This window comes from Vidua macroura, chromosome 1 (genome assembly GCF_024509145.1).
Source record: "Vidua macroura isolate BioBank_ID:100142 chromosome 1, ASM2450914v1, whole genome shotgun sequence".
In the NCBI taxonomy this organism is placed as follows: Eukaryota; Metazoa; Chordata; class Aves; order Passeriformes; family Viduidae; genus Vidua; species Vidua macroura.
The window spans coordinates 136642142-136664152 of NC_071571.1; the positions used below are offsets into that span (position 1 = coordinate 136642142).

Genomic DNA, 22011 nt, shown 5'->3' on the forward strand with positions numbered 1-22011 from the left:
TATCTGAAATACAGCAAAGCACATTTAGAAGGCAATTATGGGAAGATCTAGGGTATCTTGAAAGGCAGGTTGTATTATGGTCAGGCAGGCATTGTCATTCAGGAGAGCAATGAGCAGAAATTACAAAGGGTTAATAAGTTATTTAGCATATAGGACACACATTTAGGAAGGAAACAGGAAATGACAGTTCTGAAAGGAGCAAGCATCTTCAAAAATTGACTCTTTATCATGTAAACATGACATTTTAAAGTGTTATATTGTATCCTCTGTTTATGCAGAACAATTAGAAGAGTGAACAAGGCTGTGAGAGGATACAGTGGATGTGTGGGAGAGGCAGATGGCCATGCCTGCTGCAGTGAGAACAGGTTAGTCTAACTTTTTAGAGATCATGTCTAGTAACAAGTTACACACCAAAGAAGCTTCACAAGCTGTTGCTGTTACACTAAAATAGCACGTGACAAGATTGAAAAGAGACTGTTGTGTCTGATATTCTAGAAAACACAAGGGGCCATGGACAGAGCTCACATCATAAGACTGCATTTTTCTAAATTACAAACACTAGTTTCCTTTCCCTGGTGCTATGACATTCTGGACTGTCAGGCTGAAGTTCAACAGGCTACTTCTATTATGACTTCTTAAAATAAATGTTTTGGTGCTAAGGAATACTATTCTGCAGGTGATAATTGCAGAATAGAAGTGAATAGTAGTGAATGAAGCAGCAGGTCAGGCTGGGCACTGTCCTGCTGCCACCAACACTGTCAAGCTGTTGTTCAGCCTCTGGAGCACATCTAGCCCCCAGCAAAGTGACACTCTCACAGAGAGATAGCCTGGCCTGGCAATACTCCAAATAAGCACTTTGGGTGTTGCCACCCTCTTTGTGAGGGTAAAGGAATTTATGTGATACAGACACAGACCATGTGGTGCCTGTTGGGTCTTGAGCTGGCAAACAGATGGTGGTCTAGTTTGAGAGTTAGCATAGGCACAGCCACTCTACCTCATGGGAACTAAATTACTAAATTACTATCCTTTATTTATGACTCCTCTTCTCCAAAGGTTTCCACCCAGTGTCCATAACAAAGTTAAACTCAGAGCAGTTGTTTTGTTCTCTGCCAGCAGTTTCATCCTTCACATCCAGAAACTGACTTGTGCACTGGAAAGAGTGTCTCCTGCCTGGAATAGGAGATAAAAGATACTACTTCTCTCTAAAAGTATTATTCTTCTTCTATTATAAACAAGAAAAAGAAAATAAACTTTACTGTAATATGGAATTATGTTTTTTACAGAAAAGGTGTTTTACAGTGTTTGCAGATTCTGTTGTTGTTCACCAGAGCCTAATGAAAGGATAATAGAAATGAGTATTACAATGCAACGAAAGACCAACTGGACATGGCTAAAAAGCAGTATAGAAGGGGTAAGTACCATCCAATACTTATGGTACTAAATAATCACAGTTTTGTAAGCGCCTGTCTCAAAGATTCTGACTTTGTGCTGAAGTGCTATTAAAATTCTATCTACCACCAAATTTATCAAACACAAATACACTCTTGGTGACCTCTGTGTACTTAAAAGCTTTGCAGAATAGCATTGGCTAATTAATTACAAATTTATTTTTAAATAAGAAGACACTGGAATGGATTTTCTTTTCCCACTTAATGAGAGCTGTCTAAAGTCAGATTTTTCTGATATGGTTTCAGCAATATAGCTGGACTTCTGTGAATATTTCAGAAATCTAATCTCTAAGACTGTGCCAGAAGCAGCATGAGCATATTAAATGCACAGTGGGGAATAAAAGACTGCATCAAAAATACCTCAAATGGGAAATACATTCTTTTAATTCTTTCTACTTCAATACTCAAAAGACAGTCTTTGAAGGGATATCCCTCAGTAAACCCAAATGAACACCATGGATATGTAGGACAGCTGCCATCAGTGAAGAAGCCAAATGCAAATTTAGAATGTATATCTCATAAGGCTAAAACCTGTGTTTATTAACAGTGGGTGTAATCCACATACATTGACATCAGTAAGAGAAATGAAAAACAGGTAATCTCTGAGCTCTGCAGCAGGGATTCAATCTCCAGACTTCTGGCTGAAGATTTTTTCTCTCTAGTCTGCTCAGAAGGATTTATTTTTTTATTTTTCCACCAAAGCATACTATCTCGTGTATCCTTTCCCTTTTGCTCTAGGCCATTTATTATCCCTAATTGTGCTGTTCATGCTGCAAATCTCATTTGATGGTTTTTGGCTGGGAGGAAGTCAAAGTTTGATTTCTGACTTCAGTTGGTTTTCTTTGTTCACTAAGAATATTGAAACTCTTGGGACACATTAAAATTTGGACAAGTCCTCACAATCCAAGTGTCCTTTCTGCTCTCCAGAACATCTGCTTTGTGCAGCTGCTGTTTTAAGAGGCTGACTTTGTACAAGGCTTACACTTGACAGGTACGTGTCTCTGGTAAATCCAATGCCTCACTTTCATGGAAGATGCATCAGTGAGGACATCTCAGGGGCATTGTCCTGCAGTCAGTGCACTCCACCATAATGGTTGTAAGAATCAGTGAGTCTTTATGGGGATGTCCATGCAAAAATGTCTTTGAGCATTTATTACCATGAGTGCCGCTCTGATGTTTTGTAACCTGGTTGTCCCAGTTTCTGGGAAGCTCATGGTCTTATCTGCACTTATTGCCACAGCACAGGCAGAGAGGGGCTGAGACTGTGCCCATAATGAAGGCATAATACATTTATAAACACAGAGTCACAGAATAAGCTGAGTTGGAAGGAACCCACAAGGATCATTGAGTCAAATTCCTGGCTCTCCCAGGACCACCCCCAAGACTGACACCATGTGTCTGAGAGCACTGTCCAAACACTTCTTGAACTCTGTCAGGCTTGGTGCTGTGACCACTTCCCTGGGGATCTGTCCCAGTGCCCAACCACCCTCTGGGTGAAGAACCTTTTTCTAATATCCAACCTAAACCTCCCCTGACTCAGCTTCAGGCCATTCCCTCGGGTTCTGTCACTGCTCACCACTGAGAGGAGATCAGTGCCTGCCCCTTCTCTTTCCCTCACAAGCAGTTGTAACTGCAATGAGGTGTCCCCTTAGTCTCCTCTCCTCCAGGCTGAACAGACCAAGTGGCCTCAGTGGCTCCACATATGTCTTCCCCTTAAGGCCCTTCACCATCTTTGTTGCCCTCCTTTGGATACTCTCTAATAGTTTAATATCTCTCTTATACTATGGCACCCAAAACTGCCCCCAGCACTCAAGGTGAGGCTGCCCCAGAGCAGAGCAGGACAATCCCCTCCCTTGCCCAGCTGGTGATGCTGGGCCTGGTGCCCCCAGGATACTCTTGGCCCTCCTGGCTGCCAGGCACAGACCCAGAGGCAGCTTCCTGCATCCATGCTCAGCCCAAATCGGATCAAGCCCAGGGCAGGCTGCAGTGCCCAGGCTGCCCATGTCCCTCAGCCCTGTGCTGCAGGGCAGAGTGTGCTGCTGAGGCATTGACACAGGTCTGCACGGTGGGGTAGGTGAGGGGAGCCCTGTTGTGCAAGTATCCTGAAGAAACAAACTTCTTGGAGAATTTTACTGATGCTGGGTGAGGCAGTTGCATTGGAACACAAATTCTTCTTGCCATTAAAATTTCCAATCTTCTTAATGTCTTTGAATTGTTTCCAACAGAAAATTTCTCCCATTTCATTTATTCATTTTCAGGAAAGTTCCCACTACTTAGAGAAGCTGTATAGAGCATTTCTTTATGGGTTCCTGGGTTCTATTTAACTTATTTTTTTCAGTTGTTCAATTGTTATTTCCCCAGTAAAATGTGTCTGGAATTGGCTAATGTATGAATTGCAAAATGTGTGGCTAAGCAATGAGTTCTTTGCATTACCAGGGACCGTGTCTTTATGAGGTTGAGTATTTAACGTTTGCAAGGTTCGTTTGGCAAAGGATTAATAGAAGTAATGTTCAGATCCTCCTGCTTATTTTCCCCAGGTAACTCTGTAAAAGAGAAACAAGTTATGAAGGGGAAAGGGGAAATTTTATCTTTAATTAAATTATAATCCACTGTGAAGGTTGAAGTGCTGTGTTACTGTGGCATCTTTTACAGAATGACCAAAGGGTTCAAAACCTAATTTTTGCGACATGAAGAGAGAATGTCACATGAATCATTCCTTGTCAGAATGACTAGGAGCTGTACCAAACTAATCCATCATTTCTACACTCTTCAGACTGTCATTTTTCATAGTCCCTCATTTATGGAAATTAATTGAAAATTAATTAGAATGAATTGAAAATTGCTGTCATGTTTTACTGATCAGGAATGGAAGGACAAGGCAAAACACCTTCTGCTTCTTCATCTGTTACCATCAATCCCAGCAATAAATACAAATACAATACATACAAATACAATAAATACAAAGTCAAAAATTGGTTTGGTATTGTTTTCAAGTTGGTTAAAAAATAGAATATTAATTACTTATGCATAGAGTAATTTCTCTCACTGTTATCCAGCTGGTAATAGAAATGAAAGAGAGCAGTGAAAAGTTTGTGTAGCACAGAATTTGCCTTTTAGGATGAGTAGTTTCAGAATTGCAGTGTTGGACGATGGAAAACCACAAGATTGCACTACTCTGTATCTCCTTTAATAGTGCCACATGAAATTGGAAGACAAAACCTGGTAAGAAATATTTTTTAATCTGAATTTTATATCAAGAACACTGTTTGGAACTTGCAAATTGAGGAGACGAGTATGTGAACCAGAGATAAAAATACCAGATAAGATTAAAGATACCAGAGTCCATCACAACATGTCCCGCTTCCAGCTCCATTTCCCTCCCTTCAGCTGCCACTGCTTCTTGAATAAATCAGCATGAGGACTGATCAGGAAACATCCTTGATTTTACACAAGTTACTTGTTTTCAAAGAAAATATTTGCTAAGATTCCTGCAAATATAATCTTTTTGTATTAAAACTAAACTATTCCTAACTGGATGAGTAATCAAAGCTGCAAAGGGCTTATGTTTGGGTAGCTAATCAGAGCTGCAAACTGCCTCATTGCTTAGAGCTAGACACGCTTTCATGTTAAGCTAAATAATTAAAATAGAATATTTTCCTGTGCAAAATGAGATACTCAAGGCCTAATTTGCAAAATATTTTAGTATGAGGAGCTTGAATCCTCTGTGAAGCTAGAGAGGAAGAACTAAAGAGCCCTGTAGCTATCTAGGCTTTGAATTAAGATTTGTTTTCCGCCAGTGGAAGTTCAGCTTTTCAAAGTAATCAAAGTTGGGGGAAGATATCTCTTAAACAGTGGCTGTCTCAGAGATTCCATCTGGTTCAGCTAGGAAAGATTAAAAATAAATCCACACAATTAGGTGCACCTGCTTCAGTCACAGTAAATATTAGAGTAATGGAGGACTTTGTAATTTTTGTCACCAGTGCTGGTACTTGTGAGAGTGCTTTTCAATTCACTTCAGACACAAAACAGGTTCAGCAGACAGAGTGAGTGTGTGTGGGGAAGGGGACCTTCAAAGCAGTTCAGTGCATCACCCAAGACCTGTAAGAGAAAGCATGCAGCATCCAGATATGAAGTGACAGAAAACAGATATGAGCAGCATGGAAGGACAAAAACCCAACAAACCATCAACAGGCATCTGGGTCAGGACTTGAAAAGGCAGAACTTTAATTAATTTCAAACCCAGATAATTAGTTAGATTTTTAGCCATGGTCCCTGTCCGGCCGCATTCTCTCCCAGCGTTGCCTGTGCCAACCACCAACGGTGCATGTCAGGCAGGGAGCTCCAGCTCCTGGGCAAGACTGGGCCTAGGGATATCATATCAAGTGTTAAGTTTCTAAAATATCCACAGACAGCCTGATTGCCAAGGCTGGGTATGGCCAATCTTCACCATCATCCTGTTTAACTCTCCTCCAGGTCAATGCTGGTGTCCTTGCTCATGGTTCATGCTTCCTCCAGGTCTATGCTGGTGTCCTTCCCATCCTCAGGCACTTCCAAGCTGTCTCTGCTATTCAGTCAGACTCCAGACTGGACACAGATTACACCAGTGTGTATTTAAGTGTTTAGTTAATGATATGCACACTCTTTGGAACAAATTGTTCCACACTTATTAAGAAGAGAGAAGTCAATCCTGTTTCACAGAAATTTCTTTGAGGAATTTCTGACACTGGTGTGAAAGAGAAGTAGCTCTGACTAAAGATGTCAGAGCTTTGCCTCAGCTGTGGCATTACTAGGGTTTCTTTCCTCTTCTCAGTGTCTTATTTTGGTAAAATTTATAGAAAACATATTTTGTAGAGTTCTTCATGTCGCTGTTGGACTGTCTGGAAATCAATCAATGTAGAAAACCAAGCAAAAACTAAACTAATTTTTCATTTAGTAAGAATGTATGTTTTTTAGTTTAGTTGAGAGCACAATCAAGCTGAGAGCATTCTTTACACTTTGTGAAAAAAATACATATCTTCCAAAAATTCAGTGAGTAACAATTCTAAATAGCACTTGAATGCTATGGCATATCAATGGATCAGATTTCGCTCACAGAGAATGAATGGCTGGTGTGCAACATGCTAGACATGGTCTTTTGTGGTGTGATTGAGCATACCACAGAAAACACATCAATTCCTTTTTGTGAATAAAAAGCTGAAAAAAAGACAGTGGATAAACCAGGCTGCCAAGATCCATCTTTTTTGATGTAGTGAAAACAAACTCCTGTCAACTAGAGTTCTCCAAGTGTCACAGAAAGAAAGGTAATAGGTTTATTCCTACAGAGGTGATACTTCTAGGATATAAAAGATCTCTCTTTTGTGCTTTTTCTCAGGTTCAGACTGATTTTTTTCCCCTTCCACCCTCAAGTGTTTCTAGTAGCCTACTGCAGGTACAAACCTCCTCAGGCAGACAAAAAGCAATCTCTCATGGGCTGGTTTGCTGCCCCTAAAGGCACATGAAAACCACAAAAATTATGTCTCTGTTTTGACTGTCTTCAATATTTTCTTCTGTTCTGGCAGCAGAAAAGGAAAATTCTCTCCTACCACAGAATTATCCCTGGAATGAATGCACACCTGGTGGTCTCTGAGCAAAGGTCTCAGAGGGAAGGACAGAGCTGGGAGGAACTTCCCTGGCCCCCACAGCAAACAGCAGCAGGGACAGGTCAGAATCCATGCAGGGAGAACAACACACTGAAAAGGAGAGCTTTCCAGAATAACTGCATTTTCAATTTCATACAAAACACTAAAAAATCCCAAAGGTTCAAGATGTGCTGTTTAACTCCTCTCACAACAGAACTTTGCTGTGAACTTCCAGGGCTTTCTAGGAGAATACTACCATCTCTTTTCAGCTACTTAACTAAGGAGAAATCATAAAGAAGCACCTAAATCCCACCAGGAGAACCAGGTGGGATGGAAGTTCTCCTGCTTCCACTCATAGCACAAATTTTAGCACAACTTCATTTTATGGTGGAGTTGGGTTATTCTCCACAAGAGTAACTACTTCACTAAGAAATGTTTAATACTGTAAATGAAAAACCTTTAAAAATGTAATTTATTGAGAAAGCAGAAAGCTTTATCTCTGTTGGCTTTTGCCAAACAGTCCTTCCTCTTTCTTTCATATACAGCTGCAGAGATGAACTCCAGAACTCATCTCTTAACAGTGCTGACCTATAACCAGTTCCTTAGTGTTCCTTTGGCCTCATCCTAGAAAGGCTAAGTGTGTCAGTGAGTAAGTCTGAATCCTTTCCAGGAAGGAGAAACTCTAGCAAAGGGGTGTAATCTGGGATATTGACCCTGTGTTAGGTGTGTCTGAGCCAGCATATGCCAGGGAAAAGGCAACCCATGCATCCATTTCTCCAGCTGACTCACAAGCACTTACACACTGCTCATCTCAGTCAATGCCAGAGTAGACTAAAAAAATAAAAGTTTAGCATTTTCCTTTGGGATCACTTTTTAACCCTGCATAAATAGAATTTGAGCCCAAGGGAAAATCCAGCAAAATACAATTTAGCATAAGAGCTGTGGTCAAACAGGTGCCACCTGAGCCACCTCTGCCAGCAGAGAAAACCTGTCATGGTTTCACAAACCTGTGTTTAAAACCTTAAAATGAGAAGAAACAAACAAGCTCTGCCAAGCAAGACACCAATTCCATGTTTATCAGCAAGCACCATAATTAAATGGCTCTACATAAATAGGAATCACTAAATCCTCTAGTTTAGGCAGCCAATTGGAAAGCAATGTGAAGATGTAATTCATCTGAGGTATTAATCCTCAGTAAGTGGCAGCTAAATAATTTCTATTTGTATATAGAGCTAGGTGTACTGAGTACTTTACAAATACTTGGATCCCAAACAGCTGATGATGTGAAAGTCTGAACTTGCCAATATTTACTTTCTGGCATGCAAATGAAAGCCAGATAAAATCCCTAGCAGCAAAAAGAAGTGAGATCCATATGGAGAATATGAATTGAGTAATTGTTGATTTATGTCATATCTTCACAAACAAGAGCTTTCTACCCATATTGAATCTTGACCTATGTTTTCACACTCTTAAGCTGAAGATTTCTAATGGATTTTGAGTCTTTAGTTTGTTGAGGAAATCACTGGGTTCATAAGTTCCTGGGATTCAGTCTTCACAAAGCAACTCAAAAGATTAATGTGTCTAGTAACATCATGGACAAAAAAAATCAAAGTTGAAGCAACAAAGAACGTGTTTCAGTATCTCTACTTCCACTCAAATTTTTATTGAATGCCCAAAGGACCTTGAATTTTGAGGGCATCACATTTTGTGGGGGCTTTTGTGGCGTTTGTCTGCTACGGCCTCAAGCAGCTGGGGAGCCTGGCTAGGCGCTGCTTCCGTGAGACTGCAGCCGCCGTGTGCGCGGGTGCTCCAGGGCTATGGCGTTTGCCTCCCTGCTAGTGCTGAGCACTCCGGCGTGGGTAACACAGCTTTGGTAGCTTCACACTGAGAGGAAGTGAAGGGACGAGAGAGGCACACTTTGCTTGCGGGCTTGAGAGTGTTTTATTTCCCGCGTGGTCGCAGCGATGGTTGGAGCGACCGTTCCCAGCACGGTGCAAGGCAAAATGGCGCCGGGACAATAGAGGGCATCAGCTTAAATAGGGGGTGGGCGGACAGAGTGGAACCCTGTCTCGCCCTATAGGGACAGACGAAGGAGAGTGACATGGGACATAACGACCTATGGGAACATAACAGATGTGGGTACAGTGGTCTGGGGCAAATAGCATTGCAAAGGTGGGGTGATTGACACAGAACTTTCAAGAAGAATCAGGGAGTGGCTACAAGATTGACATGTAAGAGCTCCTGTGGTAAGTAACTTGGAGTAAACCGTTGTAGGGGAAATAGGGATACAGGGAACCAACTAACTAGCATTTATTAAAATCCCTAACTGAACCAACCCAACCTACAACAGGTTTTTTTCCCCCAACTTACTGCAGTCCCTGTTGAATGATTTACAATACATGGCTGCCTTTCAGGTGAAGCCAGACACATTCTTCTCTCTTGATTACAGTGAAATTTGGAAGGTAGTATAGATCCATGCTGTGATACTTAGCCTGGCTAGGCACTCCTCAGCCTGCCAGGCAGCTGGAATGGTAAAAAATGTAATTTACAAACAAACAAACCAACCAAAGCAAAGCAAAGCAAAGTAAAGCAAGCAACAAAAACAAAACAAAACAAAACAAACAAAACAAAACAAAACAAAAAACAAAAACACCACCAACAACAAACCCTGGGAAAAAAAACCCAAAAACCAAAACCTCACAACCCACACCCCCCCAAAAAAAAACCCCAAACAAACCAAAAACCAAAACAAGAAAAACAGGAGGTGGCATCTGTACACGATGGCTGCAGAGTAGGTCTTTGCAAACAGGACAACTCAGAACTTGATGTAAAAGAATACAGGTAGAAAGAGAAGTCAGAATGGATATGCAGTTATTTCATCTAAAGATAAAAGACTCCCCTATCCTCTCCCCAAGAAAAACAAAAACATTAAAATATGTACATTTATGAAAGAATGCTTCTGAAAACAAGTTATTGACAGTCACATCAGCAATGGATTTGAGCAATGTGTTGAGACTAGAGCACATTCTTCACGTTCACCACTTAGACTCAAGTCTATCCAGGCCAAATTGGAGCTGGCAGAGATGCTCAGCAGGAGCATCAACTCTCTTGCACTTGCAAGAGCATCAACACTCCATCATTTAACAGCAATCCTGACTAATCCAGGGCATCCCAGTTGACTAGAGATCAGCAAGTGTGACAGTCAGGGACAAAAAGGGTGAGAAAGAGGATCCAGGGAACTACAGGCCTATCAGCCTGAGCTCAGTGCCAGAGAAATTCATGGAGCTGATCATTTTGAGTGGCATCACACGGCACAACAGAACAACCAGGGGATCACTCTCAGCTGGAGTGGGTTTGTGAGAGGCAGGTCCTCCTTGGCTAACCTGACCTTCTACAGGTCAGGTTAGCCAAGGTCTACAAGGTGACTTGCTTGGTGGATGAGAGAAAGGCTGTGGATTTTGGCTGCCTGGACTTCAGAAAAGCCTTTGACACCACTTCCAATAGCACTCCCCTGGAAAAGCTGGTTGCTTATGGCTTGGACTTCTTCAGGTTACTGGAGACATTGAATGCTGCTGGTTGTCACTTAATTAATACCTGATTACATCTCCTTAAAAGTTCAGCAATACCGCTCTCCACTCTCACATGAATATGATGTGATTTTTAATATTCCTTTAGAGTAAATCTACACAGACAGTGTGATGCACTATTACTGTTTATCATGCCTGCTCCTTTTCTTTTCTAGGAAAGCACAACATTATGTGGGTTAGGGCCTATAGGCCTTGCAAAGTCTCAGCCTAAGTGCAAAGAAACCACTAATGAGAACCTCTGCTGGGCTGTTTATGGTCTACTGTGGAGAATTTACCTTTGTGCAGTTTCCACTGCACGTCTTTCCTCATAAATATTTGGTCTTCTGACAAAGACACAGAGGAAAGGAAGGAATCTTGCATGCAGATTTATTTTTTAATGAAGATGGAAAGCCTGTATTTTGTGATTGGTGTCTCTAAAGGATTCTTTTAATTACTCTGATTCAGTAATTCAAGAAGTTAATATTGATGTTATTACAATATTTTTAGAGGTTGAGACAAAAAACCTGTAAACAGCAGGAAACATACTTAGTATGTACAGTAGCTACAGAACAGCAGAATATATAAAAATAAACAAGCTCATTTTAATCTTATATGACTTTCAGTCTTAACAGAAGCCCCAACCTTTTTTCTAAGTCCTTTTTAAAGGTATCTTCTCTGAATTTTTAAGCTGGATGCTGGCCAAGTGTTTTGTCTTTCAAATGTTTGTTTATTCATTCAGCTGGTTTCTTAAAGCACCAGCATGAGAACATCTGAACCCCAAGCAGGCTCATATATATCAAAGCTTAGAGTTATTAATTTCCCTAAGCAGTAGAGCCATTTGTAACCCACTGCCATATGGCTCTCTTCTCTCCTCATCTTCTCTGCACATTTGCATGCATATAAACACATATGATACTCAATTTATTTAAAATGCACCCTTGTCTTCCTCTGAATAATTTTCTCACTTGGCAGTAATCATATACCTTGTTGCCACTCAATTTTAATGGGAAGAATTTAAAACAGCTTTAAAGACAATGTACCTTCCTTGCCCTGGCTTTTGAAACATTTGCCTGAATCTGGTCTCTGTACTGTCATCACAGGAACTGTAACCCACACCACAACTAAAGGCACAAAAGTTTCCATCATTAAAATAGAGAAGTGAAAGCTGGCTCAAAAGGGACATTAAAGCAACACAGCTTGGCCATGGCTCAAAAAACTGCAGTCTCTCACAGAAACCCTTTGGACTAGACCTGCTCATACCTATCATGCTACCTTTGAACTCACCTTCTTATAACTCTTCAAACCCATTCCCAACATCTTTTAGCCTTCACTCGCCTGCCCCTGGAAATATGTTTAGAGCTTACCTCTGCACGTAGATAAGGAAATCCTCCAACAATCCCCCAGTGTGCAATTCAGCAGTTTCCTCTGGGCTGTTCAAGCACACACCCATTGCCTGGGTGTGCCTGGGATGCACAGACCCATTGCCTGAAGCCCAAGAGGGCTCAGTTTTGCCGTTGTCCTGGTTTTGGAATAGAGTTCGTTTTCTTCCTAGTTGTTTGTGCTGTGGTTTGGATTTAGGATGAGAATAATTTTAATAGCACACTGATGTTTTAGTTGCTGATGAGCAGTGCTGACACTAAGGCAAGACCTTTTCAGCTTCTCACCCTACCCTGACATGAAGGAGGTTGAGGGTGCACAAAAAGCTGGGAGGGGACACAACTGGGACAGCTGACCCCAAATGGCCAAAAGAATATTTTATATCATATGGTGCCATGTTCAGCATATGAATCAGGGGGAAATCTGGCAGAGGATCACTGCTCAGGAACTGGTTGGGCATTGGTCAGTGAGTTGTGAGCAATTGCATTTTGCATTGCTTGTTCTGTACAACAACAAAACAACATATTGTTGTTGGTGGTGTTATTATTATTATTATTATTATTATTATTATTATTATTATTATTATTATTATTATTATTATTATTTTGTCTTCAGTTCCTATATTATTAATCCATTTTAATCTTAACCCACAAAGTTTACTTCTTTTCCCCTAATTCTCTCCCCCATCCCACTGGCAGTGGGGAGTAAGGGAGTGGCTGTGTGGTGTTCAGCTCTCTGCTCTGTTAAACCACGACAGCCACAGCCACACAAGGCAAACCCTTGCTGTGGTGTCTGGCTGTAACTTCCAGCACATGACAGTTTCCTCCAGCTAAATGGCAGAGACATCAAGAGCTGGGCACAACCTGGCAGGTGACAAGGAAAGCTGGAGCTGTGCCATTTGGTACCAGCACCACAGCTGGCTACAAAACCAGCAGCCCAAAGCTGAAGGGCTCAGGGCTGCAGACAGCACAGCACTGACTGCCTGTTTGCTCATGACAAAGCACGAAGAATCATGCATCCAAAAGCAGCTGCTTAAGGGAAATGAGAGATGGACAGATTGAGCTTTGGCCTGACCACTTTATTATATGTTTTATATCTCACATCCAACCACACATATTTCAGAGGAATGTGCTGTGGGTATGGACACAGCTGAAAATCACTGGTACAAAGACATTATTGTTTTAATTCACACATTCAGAATCTCTGCAGAGCTGTAAAGCAGGAGGGGTTGCGTTCTGGAGGATGCTTCTTCCTAGGCTATAATCTTGCTTTGGAACAATGAGGGCTGCTAAACTCAAGAAGTATGCAGAAGTGGTGGGATTTAAGCATCTGCACTCCCTTTGCATTGGTACAGCATGCTTTTAAAGCACCATGAAGTTCTTCCTAGTCCTCTCTGGCCTTGTGGACTTTGACCCCTGCCAGTACTTAGGAGGCAAAGTTCCACTTTCTTAGTCAGCATCACTTAAGATTGCAAAGCGAACTAGTTCCTATAGGTTTCAAGAAATTTAGTTCATATAATGAAGGCAGAATAACCAACTGAAAACTAAATGAGACGTGCTAATTATCTCCAGTTCTGAATTAATGTTCTTATATATTTGTTTACAAATCTGTGAATAATTCCACCAGAAAATATGAGTTGTGGGAATTCGTTAACTGTAAACATTAATCAACTTGTAGTCAAAACCATGTAACTGATTTGTCATGGTATAAATCACATTAGATATAGAAATATAACTTCAAGAATCTACTGTGTGCTCTTTCCTTCCACAGCAGACACTGCAGTCAGTCAGCAAGTTAACTTATTTGTTATCACAGAAAACAGACAATGGAAAATAATTTGAGATGGCAGGTAACTGAGTAAGAGCACCAGACTGTGTAGAGGCATCAGATGGGTTCACACAGTGAAATGTGCTCACAGCTCCCTGTTTGGGCACCTGAACCTTCCAGTATGTTGAATTATATGAACCTCAGAGAGTGCAGCCATGCAAAGAGACATGGTGAACCTATTAAAATAACCTGACTTCACTTTCCCCACTTCCTAAGGGAACAGCAGGCAGTCTAACCACATTGCACACTAATTTGTCTCTGAAACTCAATTGAATCAGTGATAGATATCCTGCTGTCCCCATGGCATTAAGAGACATGAGGCTTAAACTTTGAGGATATTACATCTTTCTTTATAGCACAGGAAAACATTTCTAAGAGCAGAAAGAAAAACATTATTGGTGTACTTCCCCCACAAAAAAAAAAAGTGAAAAAATAAAGCAGTCTGAGTTTTAGGTATTTTGGTGGGTTTTTTGTGTATTGCTTTGTTTGTTTGGGTTTTTTGATCTGGGTTGTTTTTGTTTGGTTGTTTTTTTCTTTTTTTCTTCTTTTTTGTTCATTTGTTTTATTTGAAAAGGCAGATTTTATCAGATGTCACATTGGATGCAAAGAGGCTCAAAACTATGTTGCTAACACCAGCCAATTCTTACACCTTATAACTATTAACTATATATTATGTAACTATAATTATATATATATATAATTATATATATAGCTATTTCTGTAGTTAATGTAACTATTAACTATATATTATAGGACTATTAACTGAATTTTTTAGACAGCAGCAACCACCTGGAGCTACACCAGGTAAGAAAGGACAAAAAGAGTGACTCCAATCACACCAGCATCCAGGCAGTTTTACTGATGACTTACCCTTGCCACATGCAAAGAAAATGACAACAGAGCAGGTCTTGAGAACAAAGAAGTTCTTTCTGATTGATCCAGCTGCTTTGAATAAAGTATTGCATACATCCCTAGATTTTAAAAGGGAACCTGTGTATGTTTTATCTTGACTAAGCAAGCTTATTGTCCTGTGGAGACTGGCAGTGTCAGAGTGTTCAGTCCAGTGTCAGGCAGTGTTCAGAGAAGAGATGCTCCAAGGAGATCTTAGAGCACCTTCCAGTACCTAAAGGAAGCCTAAGAGAGAGCTGGAGAGGCACTTTGGACACGGACATGCAGTGACTAGGACAAGAGTAAGGATATTAAACTGAAAGAGGCAGGTTTAGATTAGATATTAAGACATTTTTTGTTGTGAGAATGGTGAGGCACTGGAACAGACTGCCCAGAGAAGCTGTGGCTGCCCCATCCCTGGAATTGTTCAAGGCAGGTTGGACAGAGCTCTGAACAACCCGGTCTAGTGAAAGGTGCCCCTGCTCGTGGCAGGAGTGTTGTAACTAGGTGATCCTCAAGACCCTTTCTAACCCAAACCATTCTAGGATTCTGTAATGATTCTGCACAGACTCCCACATTTTTACTCTTTTCAGAATCTGAAATTGCAACTCATGAAAGTGTCTTCAAAGCATCCATTTTTATTTCTGCTCAGATGGTCACCAACCCTTGATCAAATCAAGAGCCTGAGTTCCTGGTCTTTTTATGACTGGGCACATCCATCTTGTGCCTCATGCTCATATTTTAGATACTGCATATGCAAGCATAATTCAGTTATTCAGAAAATTCCCACAAATTGCTCAACCTTAAATTACCATAAGTTACTCTACATTTATTACAGGGGACACATGCAACAGAAAGAATGAGTAACTTCACAGAGAAAAATCATTAAAGGCCAATCAGCTGCAATTTCAATGCTGAAAGTGACTGAATTAGTATTCAGTGTGTCTTATTTCTTTTCCCTCTAAACATCACTTATTTTGATAAAAATAAATGCTTATCACATCTGCATTGATTCTGCCAACTTGAGGCATCTACTCAATACTTGGCCTCTGAACTGTTTAAGTTTGGGTAGAATGAAATACTGAAATAGCTCATATTTAATCCTCAGCAGAGGAAGCCACCACAGGACTCATGGCAGATATTTTCACATAAAGCAGTTATCATGACATTACAACACATGTATGGCAGATTCACAAACATGTTAATAAAGAATCCAAGCTTTGCTGTCACTAAAGTTAGAAGAGTCTCCTCTCCAAAAGCCACCCCACCCTCCTCAGTACCTCAAGGCAGTATGAATTCATACAGGTGTGTGCATTTACAGATGAAAATACAATTGTACATGCACACAAGTCCTGCAGATTCAGAATGTAACTAATACATTAAGAAATGTAGTACTAGAATACACTACTAGAAAGTGTACATTCATCACAGTATAATGAAAGTCATGTCCTAAAATGACCAATTTTTTAAAATTTGCTTTCCTGTGTTTTTTCTTGAGAATTCCTTGCAACTGATATTGGATTGCAAAAATGCACTGGAAGGGTTTATAAAGGATATTTTGCACAGAGCATTAGACTGGTAAAGACTATGACAGGTATTTTCCAGGTTTGCATCTGAAACTCTTAATTAGATCTATTTTAATCAATATCCAGCTACCACTTCATGACAAAGATCTTTGTGTAAAGAAAGCTTCTCAGAAGGACCTTAAACATTTTATAAAGGAAAACTATTACTCCAGCAAACACTTCTCCAAGAAAAAGGGACTACACCTTGAGTTTGAAATGATTGCAATAGTCTTGATGAAAAGGCCTGCTTGATGCTTGGCTCTTCTATGTCAAAGATGTCAAGTTATCTTTAGACCTTGCTGATTTTTATCCATAGCACAAATGAACATGTATTGCATAGGGAGGAGGGGAAACTAATCCCACCAGATTTCCAGAAATACGTTACAAATGGCACATAGGACTGACGGCACAAAATTTTAAACCAAAATTTTTATTACATGGCTAATATGTGATTGACTGCAGGCTTCAAGTTCATCTAATCTGCATAATGAGAATAGAAAACATAAATTGACACAAGGCAAGGAAATGAAAAAAATTCTAGCAGCTCATTATTGAAACAAAGCACAAAAAACTGAAATAAAATATAAGCTTTAACCCTACTTGTTACTCTCATAGGATCTGTTGTTTCATTAATGAAGAGCCACTTTTTGACAAAGGACAGACATACAGACCAAATCCTTCAGATTTTCCTTTACTTTCCTGCAAAAAAGCACTCATGTTGAGGTAGGGGGAGAGGAAGGAAGGAAGGAAGGAAGGAAGGAAGGAAGGAAGGAAGGAAGGAAGGAAGGAAGGAAGGAAGGAAGGAAGGAAGGAAGGAAGGAAGGAAGGAAGGAAGGAAGGAAGGAAGGAAGGAAGGAAGGAAGGAAGGAAGGAAGGAAGGAAGGAAGGAAGGAAGGAAGGAAGGAAGGAAGGAAGGAAGGAAGGAAGGAAGGAAGGAAGGAAGGAAGGAAGGAAGGAAGGAAGGAAGGAAGGAAGGAAGGAAGGAAGGAAGGAAGGAAGGAAGGAAGGAAGGAAGGAAGGAAGGAAGGAAGGAAGGAAGGAAGGAAGGAAGGAAGGAAGGAAGGAAGGAAGGAAGGAAGGAAGGAAGGAAGGAAGGAAGGAAGGAAGGAAGGAAGGAAGGAAGGAAGGAAGGAAGGAAGGAAGGAAGGAAGGAAGGAAGGAAGGAAGGAAGGAAGGAAGGAAGGAAGGAAGGAAGGAAGGAAGGAAGGAAGGAAGGAAGGAAGGAAGGACAGATCTCTCTCTTGCATCTAGAAGGGTTTGTCCAGATCATTTGGATTTTGTACATAAAAAACACAGGATCAGAGGCAGAGTGTGCACTTTAACAAAAAAATACACCTGAATACTTATCAACCCTCTCCAATAACTACCTCTGTAAATGTGTGTGTTGGCAGAAATGGAACATTAGCAAGGCTGTATAGGGGATTTCAGAGATAAACAAGGAGTACAATAGTGCATGTCTTGGCAACAACCCTGGCCCTACTAGAAGTTTGCCCTAGCAGAAATCTACTTAACATAAGTTTTATTTTAAGGAATTTCCTATTTCTATTTTTCTATTTTATTTCAGTAGCATAGGAAGACTACACATTTGAAATTTATATAAATCTTTTAAAATAAGTTTAAAATTTTAAATTTCCCTTTTATTTAAACTTGTAGAAGAATACATTATGCATTCCAATCATACAGTCAAGGAAAGCACTGAAGAAGAATACTAAAATCAAATAATGCAGTAACAGCCAAGTAAGCCTTTAATAGTCAAATATTTTCTCAGAAATTCTATAAATGTATTGTGATTGGGACCTCTCAGGAAGAATTGTCTGAAAAAGTAAGATTTCAAGAAACAAAATCCTAGAAAAATTGAAGCATGGTTGTCAGAAAACCATCTCTTTTAAATATCCACATTGTATACTTTGCACTATTTAGGATATATTGAACAAATAAGCCTTAAGAGTAATTCAACAGATAAATGGAAATGCTGATAAGGAATGTCTCCTGGTGACTTGCAGCCCTTTAATTATTATAGAATGGCTGGAAAGGGACCTTAAAGATCATCTAGTTCCAACTCCACTGTCATGGGCAGGGACACCTTGCACTAGATCAAGTTGCTCAAAGTCCCATCCCTTCAAGGGACAGGGCATCCACAACTTCTCTGGGCAACTTTGTCCAGTGCCCCACCACTCACTCAGTAAAGAATTTCCTCCAGTATCTAATCTAAACCTACTCTCTTTCAGTTTAAAGCCATTATCCCTTGTCCTACCACTACATGCCCTTGTCCAAAACCCCTCTCCAACACTCTGGAAGGCCCCCTTTATGTAATAAGAGACTGCTCTAAGGTCTCCCAGAGACTTCTCTTTCCCAGGCTGAACAACCCCAACTCTCTCAGCCTGTTATCCTAGACAAGGTTCTCCAGCCTTCTGACGATCTTCGTGTCCCTCCTCTGGACTTACTCCAACCATTAATGTCTCTGTTATGTTGGGGTCCTCAGAGCTGGATGCATTTCTCCAGGTGGGGGAGTCTTACCAGAGCAGAACACAGGGGCAGAATCACCTCTCTAGATATACAGGCCATGCTTCACATGATGCAGCCCAGGACATGTTTGAATTTCTGGGCTGCAAGTGAACACTGCTGGGCCATGTCCATCCTCTCATCCACCAGCACCCCCAAGTCCTTTTCTTCAAGGCTGCTCTCAATCCATTCTCTGCCCAGCCTGCCATTCTCTGCCCAGCCTGCTTTTGTGCTTGGGATTGCCCTGCCTCAGGTAGCTTAGAAGCTTGCTGTGCAACAGCACTCCAGGTTCCTCAAGGTAAAAAATAATTTAAATTATAAAATATCCTTGACTCATAGAAGCAAAATAGGAGAGACTACTTGATACATCTTTCCTGGAAACCATGATTACAAACAGATGAATAACATGGAAAAGGGATGAACCTTTTCCCTGTGTTATTTCCAGATGCAAACAAGAACTCCCTTCAAACAGACACACATTTGGAATGTGAGTTCTAGTCATTGCATATTGTAATACCTCTGAAGAGGTAACCATTTTACTTGACTTTGTTTCCTCTGTTGCAGGAGACAGCAGAGCATGTTTCCAGACATGTAACTCACAGCAAGAAGAATTTGACAAAGAACAGCTGAAATTCTCATCTGTATTAAAGCTGCCTGCAGTAGACCAGAGGTGAAAAATGCATGTTGGCTATGATTCCTTTATTCTTTCATTCCTCCATTTCCTAAATATCACGTTCTTAACTCTGTGTCCCCAAAGATTAAATCTCAGGTTACTAAGTAACATTCATATACATCTAAAAGCACTTAATTTATGCTGTAAAGTAATAAGCTACATTTTCTTTCTATAGGACCTCTGCAGGAATTCTATCACTTTGATTGACATTATTGGACAAATAAAATTTAGATGCAAAACAGTCATGCAATGGTAATACATTCACTGAGCCTTTCCAAAAAGCATTTTCAAGACAGTTTTAAAAGGACAGAATGAAAAGTTGTTTACAAATCCAGTCTGTTTTAACTTACCTAAAAGTAAGGAAAAGCTTTTCAATATTGGATATACAAACTAATCTTGCTGTGAGGAGAAGGAAAATCAGATTCCTTGAAAAGCTTCTGCATTTGGATGGTTTTTGCAAGCCACAGCTGCTTGCCTCCCTCTTGTTATTTAATCAGTTCACTGATACAAATCTGGGGAATTTACAGGAGAGTCAAAACAATCACAACTAAACAAATACTTACTCTTCTCTCAGTAGATTCTTACAGAGTTCTGAAATAATATTGGTAAGGAGATGTAAACTAAAAGGCTGCCTGTATTTGTGTCTCTCTGTGTACTTTGGTACCACAGATGACAGCAGCTTTCCTGTCAGTACACAACATATTAGGCATCCTTTGCTATGGATTTGTAAGCCAACTATGAAAAAAGTCCAACCCAGGGGTGGAGCTGTCACAACTGACTCTTTGGTTTAAATGTATTGACAATGCCAATTTAAAATAAGAAATCTTCAGATACAACTCTTCAACTCAATTAACCATACTAGTTTGTAAAACCAAAGCATCCGTATTGGCCTGAGTGCTCTCACATTTGTAAATATACCACGTTTTGACTTAGGCATCACAGACAGAACAGTTAAGTGACAATGCAGCATTTACAGTGGCATCTGAGGCAGAAGCAGCACCTCTGAGTGTCCCATTCCAGGTTACAATACCAGTGCTTTTTCTGTCAGCCATTTTCTCATTGTAAATGAGTCACTTGAAATGAAGTATAAAGTGAAAATGGCACAACTGAGAGTATGACAAGACCTTAACTAACAGCACTCAATGTATAATTGCCAGCTATATATTGACCCTTACTTTGGTTCTGGAAAAAGCTACTAAAACGTATTCTAGAAATGTGAACAGACTTCACTGCAAGTATAAAGTTCCAAACCAGTAATTTAAAAAGTGCACATACAGTAAAATTGCTCCATTTTATTACCTGCATAAGAAATATAATACCCCATTCATTTCACTCACATTTCACTCAAAACTACTGAATGTCAAACTATCAAATCAGTTTTTTGGTCAAGCATATTTGAACTGGAGATTTTGTTTCTTTATGATACATCTACTTGGCATATCATATGCTTGTAACTCTTTATCTGACTACTTTTTTCACAGGTAAACAGTGGCATTTAAAAACAGTAGTGAATTCTCCAAACTCAGAAGAGAGCAAATAAAGTCACTTGGAAAAAGCAATGCATAAATCTATTCACCGATGCAATAGCAGCATAGCAGCATCTGACAACTACTTTTACAAAGATGTTAATACAGAAGACATTTTCCCATAGCTCTGAAAAAGCTTACTTCCATGGCAGCAAAGTCAAAAAATGCACTTTCTTACAGAAAAATTCTAATGAAGAAATTTGATTCCCCTGTAAAACATCCCCTTTTTGATTTTCAGCAAATTGAACTGAAATTGTCAGATAGTCAACCTATTCACTTCTGTAACAAATTGTTAACACAAACTACAGCAGAGCACACTGAATAATTAATTTCCAGAGTTCACCTTTATTAAAAACAAGGTTTTTGTTGTGAGAACAAATAATCTCTCACTCGTAGCTTGAAAGCCTAAGATAGGATCATTGGCTTCCAGGGTTGCTACCAGCTGCTTAGCAACCTGTCCTACTTGTCTTCCTTCCTTCCTGTTGTAGAGAACTGTAGCCAGAGGAGTCGGCTGGCGATAGATGAAAACTCTTCGCAAGCACTCGCAAAGAGCAGCGTAGGAGTAATCTGGAGCACAAGCCATGAACTTCTTGTCTTGCTTTGATGCTTGGACATAACCTGTATAGCCCAAAACGAAGTAGAAGGGATAAGTAATATATGGGTTTCAACAGAACTTTAATAGTTAATACTGTAACTTTAACAGTTAGTTTAACTGACTGATAAAAATGCAAGCTTAACTTAAAAAATGATATGCAATTTGTAACAGAAAAACCCCTAAAACAACAATCAACCAAAAAAATTCCAATACCAAAAAAAAAAAAAATACCCCAAACTACCAAACCACTCTTATTATATAAGCCAGTACTTTCTGAAGAGATGCATTAACCAGTTTAATACCAATATACAATTCTCATGTACCTCATCTTAAATGGAGTTTTGGATACATATATACAGCAAGATACTCCTCCTACTCTGGCTCCTTTCTGCCTCACAAGTTCTTTCATTTTCTCAGCAGGCCACA

The 22011-nt window shown here is 40.1% G+C and overlaps 1 protein-coding gene across 1 annotated transcript in view; it reads right to left on the reverse strand.

Moving 5' to 3' along the window:
- Positions 1–17918: 17918 nt before the first annotated feature.
- The window catches only part of NUDCD1 (NudC domain containing 1), a 37720-nt gene continuing 33627 nt past the window's right edge, over positions 17919–22011 (reverse strand). Inside the window, exon 10 of the mRNA XM_053983980.1 lies at positions 17919–21608. Coding sequence (XP_053839955.1) covers positions 21316–21608 — 293 coding nt within the window. The 3' untranslated portion in view covers positions 17919–21315. The remainder of the gene's footprint in view (positions 21609–22011) is intronic.